Raw genomic sequence first — 19,584 nt, 5'->3', positions numbered from 1 at the left:
AAAAGTTAATTCTCGTCGCATGTGGCAAAGAAGTTCCTGAATTATCATCCTCTCCTAATCTCTTACTATGACTCAAACTTGAGAGAGTTCGGTTCTAAAATTGGAGATACCCATTCAGCTTTTTAAAAACTTGGGAAAAAAAAAAAAAAAAAGGCTGATTACAATGAATTACTAGAATAGCTTTGAAAATTTAAAAAGAGATTAAAAGATCCAATGTCATTTAATAATAACACTTGCACTAATAACTGAATTTGAAGCCTCAATATTAAAATAAAAAAAAAGCAGGAAAAATAAACATTTAAACTAAAATTCATTTTAATGCAGTCTCACACATGAATGTTTTTACATATCAAGTACATAAACATTCAAAACATTTGTCCAAATTTTTTGTTTCCAAGGAAAAAAAAAATATTGATATAAAATAATTTTGATATTACAATATACTCTCTAAACACTCACACTAGTCTGATCCACTTTTGCTCAAGAGTCATTCTTTCCCGTTTAAGCCCCTCCCTCAACCTTTATGATTTGTTAGTCTAACATGCTATTATTTATATCTCCTTATATATTTTCTCCTTAAAATACTGTTATTTTGTTTCCCACACATAGAAAAATGCATCTGTATAATTCAGAAATGTCTCCATTATTCTCTGTAATCCAGACTTTTTATAATGCAATAAATGTCCAGTCCCGTATGCATTAGATTAGAGAGAGTCTATTGTAGTTTTTATAGCACTTTTTGGTTAGCTGGAAGCAAGGGGAAGGTCACAAATAATTTAACTCTTTCTTTTCTTTTTGTGCGACAGGTATAAATTATTTAGTGATTTTTCCTCTTGTGACTAGTTAATCAAAATTAGCCTTTTTATTCCAATAATATTGCAAGCTAGCTAATTGTTCATCATTATCATGATTAACAAATCACTGATTTAAACAAAACATAACTTAAGTACGATATATAAATACTGATAAATGAATATTTAAATATTTATCATATTAGTATTTAAGTGAATACTTAAAAAAATTAATATTTTCAAAAAAAAATTAATTTAGAATTGTTTAAATTATGAAATGTAAAATATTACAGAAAGAGAATAGTAACATCATTCAATGCAGAGAGCTATTTTAAATAATTTAAGACTTGCAGTGATGCACATATTTCTACTCACAAAAAAGTTTGACACAATGATTGTCATATGACTCACACATGATCACACTTGTCTTATAATTAAAAGACTCCTTCTCTATTACAAATAACAGATAGCAGAGAAGGAGGGGGGGGGGGGTATTTAATTAAATATATAACAGGCAGGAGGCATGACAAGCAAATGTGTTAAATACAGTGAATTCACATTAAAATTCAAAAATATTTAACATTATTATATGTAAACAACAAAATAATAAAGTATCTTTTAAAAGCTCTAAAAGCTGCAATGAAAACAAATGCCATAGTGCAGTGCAAATATTATAGAGCTCCATAAGCTATGTGTCATGAACTTAAAGGAGCATCAAATACATGAAATAGGCAAGAAAACGTTGATATAAAGATAAACATTTATAAGTTTTTCAATTATTGGGCAAAAATAACTAATAACTGCAATTTGATTTAAAACTTGTTAAAATTTTTAAAAATATATGCATTTAATATATTATATATATATTACTAATATGAGATAGATTTTTTTCTTATTTCATCTTTTTGCTTATGTATACATTTAGAGTAATAAAAATAATGCATTTATTGATATACAGATAGGAGTTACAAAATGTTTTTTTCCAACCAAATTATGAAACGTATGCTTAAAATCTAGTTACTGTAAAATCAAGGCCTCAAAAGATTATTGAAAAATTTTCTAGCCCCCTTCCTTTTCCTCTTTAATAAAAGAAGATGGTTCAGACTTTTTTCTTTTGTTGATGTTGTATGTTGTACTTCAAGCATTAAATTGTAAAAATAACATTCTTTTAAATATATATCAATTTAACAAATAATTGCTCTCTAAGTAAAATTACTTAATTTGGTTCAGTCATCTAATTAATTAGCAGCAGAATTAATTACACAGAATGACAGAATAAAGCATGTTATTTATTAGACCAATTAAATTTGCTTTTATATATTAATTTAATGACTGAAAAAAAAACAATAATGTTTACCCTTGAATACTTACATATTGTATTAAAATATTACTGCTTGAACATATCAATCAAAGCCAGTTTTATTATATTGATTCAGTTTTACTTGGAAAGATATTGCATGAGGAGGAAGGGGATGGGGGTATAACAAAAAATTCTGGATAGCTGAAGTTTGGACAATTGAGTTCTACTTATACAGCAACTCATACTAAGAAAATTACAATCCTTCCAAATTATGGCAGATCTTTTAGCTGTATTTGTTCAATATATTTGAAAACAATTATTAAATAAATGCTATAATAAACAAAAGGAATTGTAATAATTGACATCGTGAAGTGTTACTCGGGAAAACAACTACAATACTACGGTATATTAAGTAATGAATAAATTGCATTAATATATTTATGTTTTCATTTTAAAATGTTTTATACCATGTATAAATAAAAAAAAATTATGTAAAGTGCAAATTTTTATATAAAATGAACCATTTCATAAATATAGATTATTTCTAGTTCATTATTCCATTACACAACAATAGGTGTAAAATTATTTGCAGTTCCTATTAAGTAGTCATAAATATATTAAAATTATACATAAAAACATAAAAATAACTTACACCGGGAGAAGCAATTCCTATAAATATCAATTAAATTGTAAATCTTTCAGTTTTGTGAACTAGTAAATTTTAACAAGAATTCATTAAGAAAATATCAATAAAATGTAAAATGACAATAATAAATAAGTTATTAAATATAAAAAAGCAATTTCATTCACTTATAAATGCAATATCAAGAGCTTTTAAAAAAAGAATCCAAAGTATTCATTTGAACTGGTTTTTTGGAGGCTGATGTCTGTTTGGTTGTGCTTCCTCTTTTTCTGCCTCTACTGGATAGTTTCCCACCTCTACTCTTTACTGAGCTGCTGGATGGCAAAATTTTCTTAACCACTGATTCTTTCATAAGTTCTTTTGATAAATCAAAAGCTAAGTGATAATCTGCATGTTCTTCTTCTTCCCAAATAGGGATTCTACGATTGCACTTTGAACACAAATTAGTCAATTCAGGATCCAATTCTGAATTTTCTGATAAAGAACTGCTTTCGGCACACGATGTTGAAGCGTCATGGCTTAAAGCTGATACATCACTTACTGCTGAATCAGTATCTGGCATGTCATTTTTAGAACTAGAATCCAAGTTAATTTTGTTAACTTCAGAATTTGATTTTTCTTCTAATTTCTTAGCAAAAAATCCTTTGGGCTTTTGACCCACACTGTCATTTGAAATATTTGCTTTTGCCGGAACAGTTGTATCTGCTACAGAACTATTCACTTCTTCACTATTTCCAGTCACATGATTGGATTCTAAAGATATTTGTTTGTTCAATACCTTTTCACTAAATTCAGAGTCTGTCCTTGATGTACCAGAGACTTGAGTAGAAAAGAAACTAGATATATCTTTTGGTTTACGACTAGATTTTGCACACAACATACCCCTTTTTAACTCAGCATCATTATTCTGATTAGTAATGTCTTTTGCCAAACCAGGCTCATTATCCATAAGATCTAGAACAGTGTCAATGTCAGATGTAGGATCAGTAGAAGAATTGCCAACTTTTTTGCTTGGGCTAGTAGCATTGTTGAAATAAGACTGAATATCACTGGTGCACGTATCGAGCCTATCTTCAAATTTAGCAGCTACCATTGCCAGACTCAAAATTGCAGGATTCCTGTAACATATATAAAAGCACAATTAATAAGTTTTTAAGAAAATAAATTGAGAAATTAATACAGTAGATGATCAATTAACAAATGAGGAAAATTCAGACAACAATAATTTTATGTCGGCATAATGAATTAATCTAACAAATCAAGTAACAATTGCCTGTGCCGATTGGGACTATAATCATTTGGATGACTGAAAGCTTAATTAAAAGAGAATGAATTTTAAATAATGACTTTTTCTTCAACACAATTTTCGAAAACTGTTTATTATTTTATTTGTTCAAAAGTATGCAATTGCAATCACAAATTAATATAACATTTTATTTGTTATCAAAATTCTTACATGCATTTGTTTGAAATAATAATTAAGCTTTGATAAGAAATTTAGTGAATGGCTACATATTTTTGCTATATCTTTTGCATTTTCCCATTGATCATTAAAAAATTTTCAGATAAAGAAGATGCCCGTCTTCCCCCATATTTAAACTGCTATATTTTCATTAAAATAGATAAAATTTTATTCACATCACAACTGAAATGTATAGAACTGTATTTTTCATCTTTAATAACTTTTTGAGCAATATAAGTTCACCCCCTGCTTACAACATTTTACAAGGCTTCACACTGATAAACTTTGTGGACATGCAGCTAGGCTGGGCTAAGTATGGATTTTTCATGCTTACAAATTATGAAAATTAGCTCCAATTCTAATATTCTTTTATAAAAAAAATTCAGAGTCTTTATTAAAAAATGAAGAAAAAATATGATTGTCTGGTAACAGCTCAATTATAAGAGACTGTTTAAAACAGGTCCATAAAATCACGACTCTGTTGCGACATAAATCGTAAATATTTTATTTAAAAGTAGCTAATGATTATTTTAATAATTATAAATTTTATTTTGTAAATAGTTGTGAAATTCAGAATGGCAACAGTGATATTTTTGGAACTTGTTGTTTAAAAACGATGCTAGAATTTTGAATGAAAATAAGTTGATGTAAATTTGATAATATTATCTATCATGTAATAAGATTTAGTTTTATAGTAAGTTTGTCTGCATTTTATTTTTGTTGACGCACGAACACAACAACTCATTGAACAAAAATCTAGAATGTAATCAATGTATGAAGTTTCATGCTGTAGAAACCATTTTTTGCTATGCTGCATCAGATCAAACTCAAGAAGTATTACTGTGTAAAAAAATCTGAAGGTTTTGCCTTACTACCATCTTTTGGTACCACAGAATTGCAATATCCAAAGCCTGCCAGGAGCAGAAGCAAACACACTACACTAACATATGAACAGAAATGTAGATGAAATCAAAATACAAATATTCATAAAATTATTTTATGGTCTACAAAAATGATTTCGTCAAACCCTATTAAGAATCTATTGTACATATGATATTGGTATATCTAAATGAAATAAGATATCTTAATGATCTTCCACAATATAATATCAAATCTTTAATTACCATGAAGAAGATGATGATGTGTTCAATTTCTGAAGAGCAGCAAAAGCATCATGGGCTATCTTATCAGAGTTATACACATAAATAGGGCAAGATCTGGAAATAGTGGAATAGCCAGGGGTTGATGTAGTTCGCACACATACAGTCAACAAGCGAGCAACTCTTCGATTCTAAAGAAATGCAGGAAATCAAAAAAATGGATAAGTGATTTATGTAAAGCTTAGTAAAAAACAAAATAATTCAAATTGTGAATAACTTTATAGAAGAGAATGCTATCTCATACCCCCATGAATAACTTTATAGTAAATGTAACAAATTCAGAAATATATTTAAATAATTATTGAAATTTTTGCTTTATGTAACTTTTATCCAGAAAAAAAAAGCGACCTTCTAACATAGAATTAGATATTCATATTAATCATACCTAATCAATGTAAAGATAGAATCATACGTAAGGTACCTTTGTTCTGAAATATTATGTCATGGAATAATTTTTAACAAATTTAATAAAGATAAAAAACATTTAAAAATTAAATTTTAAATATTTTTATTCATTAAATATTTTAGAGCTAATTACACAAGAAAAAAAATTATGTGTTTAACTATGTTATGTCAGTTACCTGGATATGGTAATTGCCAATTATGTTATTACCTGGATATGGCAGTTTATTATGAATTGGGACCAGAAAAAATACCAGTGATGCATTACAAATATTGAAGATTTATTCAGAGGTTTCTACAAACAACCACAATTTCTGGAACTTATTAGGTAGTTATAAAAGAAATATTATACACATATAAAATCTGTGCCCTACAAATCCATTTGCCACAAATATCACTAAAAATATAATCTTTTATAAAAGCTTGTTGTGATTAAAAAAAGAAATAAATAACTCAGACAATAATGTGGGATATTTTGTAAGTAAAGTGGAAAATGAAGTGTATGGGGCATAGAAATATGGCAGTTTTATCAATGTTCAGCATATTATCACAATCATCAAATTAATACAATATCAGTTAAAAGAGTTATGTCAGTTCAGTATTCATCTTAATACTCAGCATTATCTAAAGCTTTGTTTAACATCCAGAATGAACTTATCTGTAACCTCATTCATGAAATACAAATATTTCAGTACTATGTGTTATATACACTCTGATTACATGCTTTGAGATGAATTTCTGGTGATTTGCATCACTTGATGATAATGGCCATTATACTGTACCATAATGAATGTATAACAAGTTCAAAAAATATATATCCACCAAAAGAATATAACATTCAAATAAAAATTTCAATAAGAAAAACAGCAACTGAATGCTTTTGAATTTGCTGAACAAAATACCTAAAAACAAAATATTTGCTATAAAGTCTAAAGGAATATATGCTTACACTTTCCAGGTCTTTTAGTAACCTTTCTTCTAATTCACTTGCTAACTGTTTCACCCAATGAAACACCTAGAAAGAATACCCATATAGTTTAATTTTGAAACATTTATAGAAATATAAATAACCAAAATAAAGTATTCACTACATGAAACTTGGAGGTGCAAATTGCATTATTGTCGTCACTACAGTTTCCTTTAACTACAATGTCTTATTTCCAAGCAATTTGAAAGCCATTTCGGGATGGGATTTCTATTAGAAGCACAGACACATTTAAGCCAGTAACACTTTCCAGATTACATCAGCAAAATTATTTCTGGGCCTTAAGAATTAAATATATACCGGACCCACATGCATAGGGATTTTTAAGTGAAATTAGCTTTGAACCTGCAAGCCACCAACCCCAAAATTGAGGTCAAGTAACTGGTACAAGATTCTATCCTTCATCATGATGATTGACAATCTCTTCCTTTCTTAGTCATGAAGTCAATATAAAGTGAATTCTTTACAAATGTGAAGAATGTTTTTGCTTATGATCCATTTCCATAGCAATGTACCAGTGTAAAGCTTACACCTATGCCTGTTCTTCAAATAAAAAAGTCACATGAGTATATAATTACTTTTTCTTTTGTATCAAGACACGATTTTCCACGAAAGTTTTTGCCACATCCAATAGATTTTGGTAGTTGCCTCGGAGTTACAGGTTCATTTTCTATTCCTCTGGAGACATTATACAGCCAGTTACTATGTAGAGAAAAAAAAAAAAAGTGTTTTTTTTTTTTTTTTTTTTTTTTTTTTTTTGTAGCTTTTGAATATTTTAACATAAATTGCATTAACATAAGATGATAATTTATCACAAGCTATATCATATCATAAAATATTAATAGTTTATAAATATATAGATAATTAAGTTTAAAATCTCCTAGAATTTTACATATAAAAATTCACTAAATAATATAATTTAAATATTTTGCTTATTTATAAATATCTTACTTTACATATTAAATTGAAAACAAAAATGTTCAGAAATGTTTAATCAACAACCATTAATTTTTGTGGCGAAGAGTGACAAATAATAATTTACACAATCTAAAGAAAAGAAATCTGACAAAATGAAAAGAAAATCTGAGATGCACAAATTAAATTGATGTTTTCTTTTTTTAGTGGCACAAGAGCCACTCAATTGTAGGAAATCTAAGCACAAATTTCAGGTCATTTAAAAAAAAGAAAACAAACATACCCAGTTTTATCTCCAAAGCCATTAATAAACTGTGTTTTTGGCAAGTTCCAAAGATCTCCCATAGTTTTCACATTAAACTTTTCCATAACATGGTCACCTAATTTTCCACCTAAATTCCGCCTGTAAAAGAGGATTTCATAAATATACATTTTTAGAAATTTTAACGATTTCAGAATAATGCTTTAAAGACTAAACAGAGCAAATATTTTACAACATTAAAAAAAAAAAGACATCAAATAAATTTTTTTTAACAAAAATATAAAGTACTAAACTCTAGTATTAATGAATTAAACATGACTTTTTAAATTATGATTAAAGAAAACATTTCGTAAAATTTGTCATGATTAGTCAGTTGAGCTTAATTATTCACTGAATTTGAAACTGCAGATGCAATTTAGACAAAGTGAAAATTTTATTAAAATTAAATTCAACAATTCTAAAGCATTAAATTTTTTTAAAGAGAAGACTAAAGAAGATACTTTGCACATCTAAATACATGATAAAACCAAAAAGTTTTAATATGCTTTTATGAAGAGAAAAATAAATTTCAATTATAAGCCAAACAAATCTAATTAATATCCATCTTAACTGAGGCAATTTCATTATATTGTCCATAGAAATGGATTATAAAAAACTGAATTGCAATTTTTTTTTTTTTTTTTACACACACAGGTTTATTATACATTTTAAAGTTGGTCATAAATGCTTCAGATTGTATATGACAGCATATTTTCATCCCAGCATAAATTTTTGAATTAAAATTTTTTTTGAAATTGTTATTATTAAAAAAAACACCACAAAATACATGAAATTAATAATCTTATAAAGATAATTTGAGATGCTAATCATTCAAAGAAAAAGAGATTATGAAAAAAGAAAAGAAAAATAAGAAAAGCACATCACATTACTCACACCTTCTTTATAGGCATAGTTTTATATAATAATGGAATAGAAGATTGTGGCAGCACAGTCTGTTTATTAGGTTTGTGGAGACCACAAGACAATTTAGAAAGCATCTGAAATAAAGAGTGCTTAAAATTACTACTACATCTTCTTAATATGCACATTTATAAGTTGAAAGAATTCATCATATACAGTTTATTGTCATTTTCATAACATCCAAACTATTCCACACATTTCTAAATAATCAGAATTTACCTCATAATAATATAATGCAACCTTATCATCTAATGCCAATGGGTTAAAAAATTATACAACAAATGGAATAGATAAAAAATTAAAATGCATAAAAATATAAAGATCTAAATGTAAAACGATTTTGACAGCCTAAGAGCAAATTCAATTATAATAATTTCCATTAATGAAATGAGGCTCAGAATTAAAAGTCTTTGTGAATTTAATGCCATGGGGTACAGCAATTTATACACTCATTTAACAGGAAGAAATACACTGACTTCAAAAAAGTTAAATGCTAAGCAGAGTAATTTAATGAAATTTACATTGTGCAGCCGATCAATTAAGAATTCCACAATGAAAACACTTTCAACAAATTATCATTTCAAGTACTACCAGACCATGCACAAACCAGAAAGATATAATTTTGAAAAGCCATATATTTTGGTCGTTTAGCTTCTTTAAATAGTTTTTAGAATCAGATTTAAAAAAATATAAAATACGAAAATATTAATAAAATTCGATTCAAATAATTTTTGTATAGAATAACAATAAAATATATATGGCATATTATTAAAAGTCCCTCCCAATTTTTTTAAAGAAACAATGGAATTGATAATAAATGTCTACCATTTACAGAATGATATATATCATTCTGTAAATAGTAGACATATATATTAATTATATAAAATAATAAATAGCAGCTTGAAGAAAAATAATAACACCAAATAAAGGGAAAAACAATTTTCAAAAGATAAATTTACTACATCCATTACTTTATTATCTTGCAGTTTAGTTAATTTAAATTTGTGTCATACTTCAAAATTATATGAGAAATATTAGAAGATGAATGTTTCAAAATGTGAACACTCTGCCTCTACATTTTCCTATTGCAACAAAAGGAACATGTTGGACCCTTATAGATTGAATTTACCTTCAGTACCAAAATAATAAATTCTGTCAACAGGACACTGTGGCTCTTATTGTTTAACAGACATATTGGAATAAAAGCATTAATAAAAATGTGTTATCTAATTTTTTACCTCATTTTTTTTTTTTTTTTACCTTATTATGTGCAATACCAGCAGAGCATTTGTAGCCAGTTTCTTCAAGCACTGCTTTTCTCATTTCTTCAACAATTACAGCAGCTGTTGCCAACATTCTATCATGATATAGATGGTCTTCTTCATAAATCATTTGAAGCCAATTTTCAACTGCACCTAAGGAAAATAAATAAATGAAAAATATATATTATTTGTTACATGTAAAAATGTTTATTCGCTTTTACAACCTAATTTAACTCATTAATTGGTCACTATGGAATTCCAACTTTCAAAAATTAAACTTTTTACATTTTTTAAAAATTTACAGTTAAACACATTTTATGTCATGGTTTGCTAAGAATTTTATGAAAACATGAACAATGCAATCAAAATGTTTAAAATAAATGAATAAATTTCTATTCCCCTTTTTTTTTTTTATGGAAAAAAATTTATTAACATTTTTTTAACATGCATTAATACCATATAATCAGCACTTATACATTTAAAACAATAAGATTGAAGAACTGAATAATTCCATAATCGTATCAGATAATTTAAATGAAATAAAAGTATTTTCATATGCATTCATTGAATTTTCATTCTTGATTCATTTATAAGTAACTTATAATCTTTTTTACCCACCAAAAATAAATTCATCTAATATTCTAAAAACAAAGATCTAAATTATTTCAAAATATCTGCCAATTGAGAATGCTCATAAATCTGATTCTGCACTATCCATAAACGAACTTCAATTTCGTATTTAAATGCTCATGCAGTTTCAACATAGATTGTAGAAAATTGGCAAGGCCACATACAGAGTGGAATTTTTTTTGTTGAATAAATAACATTGATATTTTTAAGCGATGATTATATAAAATAATCCATACAAGTCATTATTTATCGTATAAAATCAACAAAAAAAAAGTAGTTCTTTTTCAAGAGAATTTATTATTTATATAAATAAAAACATGGATATTCATAAACACGTTGGTTGCTGTATTAGCAAAATTCTAATCAGCAAAAATTCAGCTATCTATATCAGCAAAAATTCTAATCAGACTAGTGATTTTTACTTGAATATTTACACAGATTTTAGTAAATACTTGGAAAAGATTCTACGGATTATATTAAGAATATTAAATTATTATAAGAGCAATATAAAACCATGGTTCATTAAAAATGAAATAACACTGAATATAAAAGAATGAGATTATTCAGGGTAATTTAAAGTAAATGAAATGAATTTCATAAATGTTTTGCTCTAAGCATACTTATGTTCTGCAATATGACAAGTTACAATGGACATTTAAGCAAGTATGCTTACACATCCACATCAAGTAATTTTTTAAGGATGTTTAGCCCACCAGATATTTTTAAACAACTGCATGGGCATCAATATGTTAATGTTTCATTTAAAAGTGGATAGTTAAAAATAGAGCTAAAATGCAAATATACACCAAACAGTAATCAGACAATTATTTGCAGATAGAATGAGCAATACAAAACAATCTTTTCTTTTCTTAAGCTATAGATTAACAATATATCAGATTAGAGACTTCCAACCCAGAATACCCAAAAACAAATATTGGTAATGGCAAAAAACAAACAATGAACTATTTCTTTAAAAAAGTTACAGAATGTATATTTTTTTTATATGAAAAGTGAAACGATACAAGTCTGAAACATACTGGGCATAAATGAAAGCGCAACAAGAACTGGGTGATGAGCAATAAAATATTCAATATATTTTTAGGAATTCCAGACTTTAGGAAAGAACATATTCATTTTATGCATATTATTAAAAAAATATCACAGTAATCTTCACACAGCTTTCTAGGCATAAAATTACATGCCTAGAGCTTTCAAGGAACTTGAAGCTTTCTTCTTCATTTTAACACAATTTTATAAACTGGCACAAACATAAGAACAGAATAAAAAAATTAAATAAAATAAAAGCTGAGCATCATAAATAATTAATTGTGCCAAACTTAAACAATATGAAGCAAAATAAATATGAATAATAAAACTGACAAATTTATACAAAAGTGTTTCAGATATTAAAAATATTATAGAATTATCACATAAAAGAAAATTAATTAAACTCCAGAATAATAAAACTCATGTTCCTGCAGAATGCGTCATGCTCTGCATAAAATATGATTCCATGAAACAAGCTTAAGTGCAATGGAATGGTTTTTCATTTAAATAAATGATTACTATTATAAGGAAATTAATTGAAGTTTCATGTTAATTACAATGTTATACCAATTGTAGAATGCAGAAATTAACACTATTAAAAAATGAACTATGAAAAAGTGAATTATAGTAATCAGAAATCAATACTCACAAATGTTATAATTTTAATCAGAAATGTTTAGTACTTGACTATAGATCCTCAATTATTATTTAAAAAACAAATTTTTCTTTGTGTAAACAAATATTTCAGAGGAAAGAGGTTCATAAAAATAAAATGATTAATCAAATTGGATGGTAGGAAAAAAAGGTTGGAAACACTACAAATCAACAATACAAAAATTGCAAATAACCTTGTTCATTCTCCTTATCTTCCCATCCAACCACAAATGTATTTGGTATCTGATCAGCAGTAACACGAATATCATTTTCCATACGTGCAGTTATAACTTCAGTTAAGTCTATGTATGCTTCATCAATGCTAGCTCTTTCAACAGAATCAGAAAATTTACAAAGAACTTCTATAACGGATGCCCCAGCTTCTCTATATCTATAACAAAAAGTATTAAAAAATGTAAAGAATCTCATTAAAAAATTTTTCAATATATTAAATCATCATGTTTAAGAAATAAAAAGTACATTGCATTTACTTTCATAAAAATGATGGAAAATATTACTAAAACACATATTTCAGTGAATTATTTTGAACACAGAAGTTGTAGTTTATCAGTGTAATAATAATACTAGCAATCTTTTTAATAGCAGCTTCCCTACTGAAGGAGATATATTAAAAGCAATAAGATATTGCACAGGAAATACTAATCAATAATGAGACACAGTGATGTTTGTGGCTATAAAAGATGCAATAAAAATCTCTAAACCAAATCAAGGCATCATTTTGGAATGTTTTTTCTTATTATTTTTCTAACATTCAAGATTTTTCATTTTTCCATCAAAGTTATAAAATTTAATTTAACTCCAGGGGGCAATATTATTTAAAAAGAACTACAAAGGGAAAATCCCAATATATATATATATTTCAGGTACATAAAATTACAAAGTGGCTATAGAAACTGCAAAAAATTTTTTATCTGATTTTTCTCCGACTAAACTGGCAATACTCTTCTGGTTTACACCTATTAATTATACTACTTATCTGTCCTTCCTCCCACTAAGAATCACTATATGTGTACAATATACATTGTTAAAACCCCTTTTATGATTTATTAAATATGGAAAAATTAATTTAAAAATTAAATTAAATTAATTAAAATTATTTTTACAAAATTTAATTTTTAAATAATGGAATAAATACCCCCAAAAAAGTATTAAACTAGTATATTACATTTCCTATATGGGAAAAATACTAGAAATTTCAACAAAATATTCTGCTTCTAATGCTGCATAACAAACATTAAATCTGCTTATTAGAAACATTAAAACTACCCTTTGCAATACAAGTTAAATTATTTTAATAGTAAAGGTGATTATGAACTTTGCTCTAAATTTTAAAACCATTAAATAATTAATAAGTGCTCTTTGCATAAATACAATAATTATATGTTGTACCATACATATCAAAAGAGTACGATTATATGCAACTAATGATAAATATATAACAAAAGTAAAACAATTGACAAAATATTATTTCAAAATCTTTTCTTAAACAAATCATAAGAAATTATTTTCTCTACTAAAAAAAAATAGTAATCACCATATGTTTGAAAGAAACCAAATTGCTGTTTCTAAAATCGTTTAGGCAACATTAGGCTTCGGATGTACAGAAAAAATAACATGAGTCGCCAAACGTGCACATGCATGTTGCAAAATGCTCACTCTGGCAATTTTTCCAGGTTTTGAAATATTTTTACAAATTTCTTTGATTTTTCCAGATGGAATTCCCTGACTTTTCTGTCATATCGATAAATTATGCATCAATATATTAAAAACAACATTATATCTTTTAAAATGTATTAACCAATGTAGCACAAAAGTTATGAACAAGACAAATTCCATTTCTATTTTCTATGTAGAAAAGGCTTTTTTTTTCTTCTTTTTTTAAATAAACACATTTTATAAAAGTAAATTCAAAAAATCATAAAAAAGAATACTAATAAACACATAAATAAAGCCAGAACATTATATTTCATTTTCCCTATTGTTTAAAAACTATGACTAATATAAAACTTTAACTTTAAGCTTGGTTATAATTTTAAATAGATATATAAGAGTTAAACTATATAATTAAGAGATCAACAATAAAACTATACTCGCTATTAAAAGCTGACTCAGAACAATGATTATTGCTGAAAAAATTATACTAGCTCTAATTCATGACACATAGGTTACTTATGTAACACAATAAATAAATTGTGATGAATCTAATTTTATGATTTGTTCAGTAAATTTTTGTAAAAACAACTATTTAAAATTATAATTATAACAAACAATTATTTCAAAATGCACATTTTAGAGTTGTTTTGCAACTGCGAAACTATAATTTATTTTACATGAAAAGATTACAAAACAAGAGGTTCTTACTATGTATGTAGAATTACAAATTACAAAATTCTACATACATGGAAAATATATAACAAAAATTTTAAATTAAAATATAACTTTGTAACTACCGAGTCAAATCTGCTTTACCCCTCACTTCAGGAACCCTAAACAGGTGAATATCAGGACACTGTTTGATGGCATCTTCTCCTCGTCCCATTCGCTTGACCCCTCTTGCACGTGCCTCATAGTTCACAGCAATAATACTACAGAAAACAATATCAAACAAATTTAGAAAAACGACTGAAGACGTTTAAGGCATCTAAACAAAATGGAACTTAAAATATTATGAATCAGTTTAAATTGTGATACCTACAGATACAATTTTTAAGATACAATAATCTTTTCGATGTGCATCATAATTTATTTCAATTATTCTAACCTTTTAGAATTTGCCACAGACCTTTTTATATCAGTATATAGTTTATGTCCCATTTGTCAAAAACTTCTTTTCAAAAATTTTTGAACTTAACATAGTTATCTTCTACCTATTTTGTGTTTTTAACTTTATTTTATAACAAGAAAGATAAAATAAATATATAAATTATTAATGTTTTTTATGGACATAAAAGTGATTAATCTCTATGATTTAAAAAAATCATCAATATCATTTAATTAGCATTTATAAGTTGAATACAATGATGTTTGATTATTTACTGTTATATAATAAAACAAGAACAATTTAGTTAAATTAATCTGAAATGCAAAAATTACTTATTTTTAATTTATTTATAAATTACTACTTTTTAATCTTAAAATCTTAAATGACATTAATATTCAATTCAATAAAATATTTTTCTCTTAAGTTGATTTAATAATTAAATTTCATATTCTTTTACATTTTTTCCCCTACCAGTGCGGTCTCTCCATATCAGCAATCAATTAGAAATTTTGCAACTATTAGCCATTCTTTTTAAGGGAAAAAAAATTAAAACATGCACAAATTTTATGTATATATATATACATAAAGAGAGAATAATTTTAGCAGAAGTGTTGCCAAAAAAGATGACATTTTTGCAAGAAATTTCAATTTAATTATCTATGAAAGAGCAACTTCTATACATGGGGACAAAGTTTGAATGCTTCTATTCGCAAGCATTCAAGAAGTTTCATTTAAACAAGTTATAAAAACTGTATATAAAAGACAAATGTTAAATTCATTTATGTATGACTATGCCAAAAAACATAAAATGTACTTTATTGTATGTACTGCAAAAAAAACCCACTTGTAATTACAATTTATTTTATGTGGTCATATGCAACATAGGTTGCAAGTTTAGAAGAAAGTAAATTTTGTCATATGCACACATATCATACAATTTTGGTTACCTGTGCACAATCACATTTTAGTTATGATTAAAAAGACTCTGGCACTCAGTAATTAATTTCCTTAAACATTTTCCTGGAAATGAATCGCTGGCATGCAGTCAATACAAAAATATCCAATTTTTATAATAAGCAAGAAAATAAAACATTTTTAACTTACCCTCCACCTTTCCAAGTATTATACTGAACAACAGCACAAGGTTTATTTTGATACTCTGGGCAGAGCTTTTGTTCAACTTGTACATAGAAACAATCCATATCCACTAAAACAATAATTCTTTCTCTTCGGGATTCCATACTGCACCATTAATATACTAAACAATTTATAATTTTATCACCTAAAAAAGAATTTTTTACTTGCACTTCACATTTTAAAAATTTTATATCTCGGACAATAAAGAAATTTTCTAAGATATCAGAGATGCTACAATTAGTATATAAATTAATTTCAATGCATAGGTTTAGTTATTGATTATAAATTAGAATGAATAATGTTAGGTGCTGTTTGATAACAGATTCTAAAACACTCCGCGCTTTTGCGCATGCATTAGGATGGGTTTAATTCATCAAAATAGGGAGAGGGGGTGGGAAGAGGAAAGATAAAAAGAGAGAATGTTTATATTTAACAATAAAATAAACTCGGATTACTCGCAGATTCAATTAAAATAATATGGTCAGAAATGACACACTATTCACATACATGCGAAAAAAAAAATTGAACAAAAAAGTATCTAATAGGGCGAAAATCAAGGTCAAAGAATGACGAAGAATTCCAGAAATACACTAAACCTTCCGTATCTCTCCTTTTAATGAGATAGAATCGCCGAAAAGTGGCTGTCTCAGAATACTCAAACAAACAGTAAAAGCAAGTTTTAGGGTCTCTTAAAATTACATTGAACTCATTTTTGATATAAGAAAAGATCTTTAAGACTGTTTGACCTAATATTCTTTTCCCCTTCAATTTTTCCAAATGCACAAATGTAGCATTAATTTACTATGATAAAAAGAACATTAGGCCTTAAAATGCATTACATCCTTCAGATAGTATCCAAAACATATTAGAAAAAAACATAGTCAATAAAAATGTGATTTTTCTTAAGCTTCATAATCAAATGGAGTATTTGGAAAAAATGTTCATACTTTAATGATTATTGCACTGATAGAAAAGTGAAATTTTTACTCCATCTTTCATATTCACAGTTTGCAGCTCTCAGCTTAATGAAAAAGTTCTAAATAAATTCAATACAACTATTTACTATATCTGACGGAAATACTTTTATCCAAGATTTTTTAATTACTTTAATTTATTAATATGAAAAAAAAGTATGCTCTTTTATGATAAATGATGTGTTTTATTTAGGATTGCATCTTGTAGTCTGACATCCCACATGCCCACCCATTCTAGAGTATTTAGAACTAAGAGGGAAAAATACTTCTACACACTGCAAAACTGAACAGCAAATTTAAACTATGAAAATTTATAATCAATTGTAAAACTAAATACATAAGTTATGCGTATTTAACATACTCAGTGAAAAATCAGATGAAAGGAACACAAAAATCTACGAAGAACTGAATCACAAATCAATGGTAATCCAGGCATTACATAAGATTTTACGGTATGTAGAAAAAAATCGCATGAAATAAAATAACTTTTCTTTCAGATACATATTTCTTAGAACAAATGTAAATTGCTAAAGCTTAAAACTAAATTTTGTTCATATAATTACTTTTAATTGCATTAGGCTCAAAGACTATTTAAAGAAAACAGCTATATATACATATATAACTTTCACACTACCAAATTCAGTTGTCTCTAACTACTATACATAAATAAAATGCAGTTCCTATATTCTATAAAACAATTTTTTATGTGCATTCCAAAACAAATAAAATAATTAAAATGTTTTTGGAAACAATAGTTCAGAAATTAAAGCAGGACTTAATAGAGAAGTTGCAAGAATTATTGAAGATTTGAATATATATATACACAGACACACACCAAAAATACAATTATTTTGCAAATTGTTTATCTAAAATATACAATCTGAAAATAAATTTCAATATTTAAACATTTTCTCACACAAAAGTATACAAATATATAATTGGAAAATGCAATTATAATAAAATAAAACTTCTTTAAGGCTTTAAATAGAATCAGTCTACATGCTGTGGTGCAAATTAAAGAAACCAATGAGAAAATTTTATCCTTTTCTAGCATACAATTTTAAATTGAAAGGAACATTTTCGCTTGCATTGAAAAGCAATGTCAAAAAAGCCTGCTTCACCATTTGTTAATTGATTTCATCATTTGGATCTTCATTATAGTGTTGATAGAACAAAGAAGTTATTTAATAATTGAACAGCATTTTATGATATATTCTAAATTTGATAAAGGGCATGTTTTATTAGCAAAATATGTCTGCATCATCAGTTTTAAACTCAAGCAAATCTACAGGCTATTTTTTAATCATATATCATTGCATAAGAAACTAAAGATAGCTTTAATAACATTTTTCATGCTTCATCAATAATTACTGATTATTTAACATGCAATCAAGAACTCTTACAGAAAAGATAAACGTTTAATAACTTTTTCTAAACATTTTTTAACAAAATTTCTTATTCTTTCCGACAAAAGAAATTACAAATTATCATAAAATGAAACAATATCAGGATGTAATCTTTTAAATTGCTGCTCCACAATTTATCCACAAATATTATTTGATAGATTTGTAAACAAAATAAATATTATTTTAAAAATTAATAACTGCGTTTAAGTGAAATCTTTTTTATAATAATGTTTTAATTGGAAGAATAACGCAGTATTTATCAAATAAAAATAAGTAAATGCATAAAATACATTGATTTAAAAAGAAACTTTTAACAGAAAACGATTACGTAATCATAGAAAAAAATAAAAATAAACTTAACAACGTTTCTCATTCGAAGTAAAATTCAAACTGGATTTCAACCAATAATAAGTATATTTATACTCACAGTTTCACAGATTATAATCGAACACAATTTAAAAGAAAAAAAAGATACATATTTCATTTTGTAAATAAACAACAGATTTTACGCGCATACGCATGTGAGGATTGGATTGTAAACAAACTGAAATTATACGAAGACAACACTAAAAAAAATGACTTTCAACAACTTATATATGAAGTAGAGATGGTGATAGGTAAAAATTTTAATGCAATAATAAAACAACGCTGAACTTACCGCCAAAACATCTGCTCAAACTGCACAAAACAGCTCCAGACAGGTATAACGTCATAAAAACATTCAGGTTTCCTTGCTTCAGGGGGATGGCGAGGTAAAGAGGGGAAGAGACGGCAGAAGTTTGAATGAGACACGTGACATTCGCCCCTAAAGC

General features: G+C 26.6%; 1 protein-coding gene across 1 annotated transcript; it reads right to left on the bottom strand.

The window, feature by feature from the left end:
• Positions 1-297: 297 nt before the first annotated feature.
• LOC129980550 (DNA polymerase eta-like) lies at positions 298-19,561 on the bottom strand. Its single transcript, XM_056090902.1, has 11 exons — positions 19,431-19,561; positions 16,360-16,537; positions 14,945-15,079; positions 12,668-12,864; positions 10,141-10,295; positions 8,854-8,957; positions 7,942-8,061; positions 7,322-7,445; positions 6,708-6,773; positions 5,321-5,487; positions 298-3,852 (listed from the first exon to the last, which is right to left on the bottom strand). Exons 2-11 carry the CDS (start codon positions 16,494-16,496, stop codon positions 2,916-2,918), a joined length of 2,142 nt encoding a protein of 713 aa, XP_055946877.1. The 5' UTR covers positions 16,497-16,537; positions 19,431-19,561; the 3' UTR covers positions 298-2,915.
• Positions 19,562-19,584: the final 23 nt, after the last annotated feature.

The sequence above is a fragment of the Argiope bruennichi genome, chromosome 8, assembly GCF_947563725.1.
Source record: "Argiope bruennichi chromosome 8, qqArgBrue1.1, whole genome shotgun sequence".
NCBI classification, from domain to species: Eukaryota; Metazoa; Arthropoda; class Arachnida; order Araneae; family Araneidae; genus Argiope; species Argiope bruennichi.
This window is presented reverse-complemented; position numbering and strand designations above follow the sequence as displayed.

What these genes read in the sequence shown, in the direction of transcription:
- LOC129980550 (XM_056090902.1), bottom strand. Translation starts at nt 16,496, where the DNA reads ATGGAATCCCGAAGAGAAAGAATTATTGTTTTAGTGGATATGGATTGT. An exon ending in AATACTTGGAAAGGTGGAGG is followed by an intron (nt 15,080 to 16,359) that starts GTAAGTTAAAAA and finishes TGTTTTCTGTAG; the next exon opens with TATTATTGCTGTGAACTATG. An exon ending in GTCTTGATACAAAAGAAAAA is followed by an intron (nt 6,774 to 7,321) that starts GTAATTATATAC and finishes TATTCTTTCTAG; the next exon opens with GTGTTTCATTGGGTGAAACA.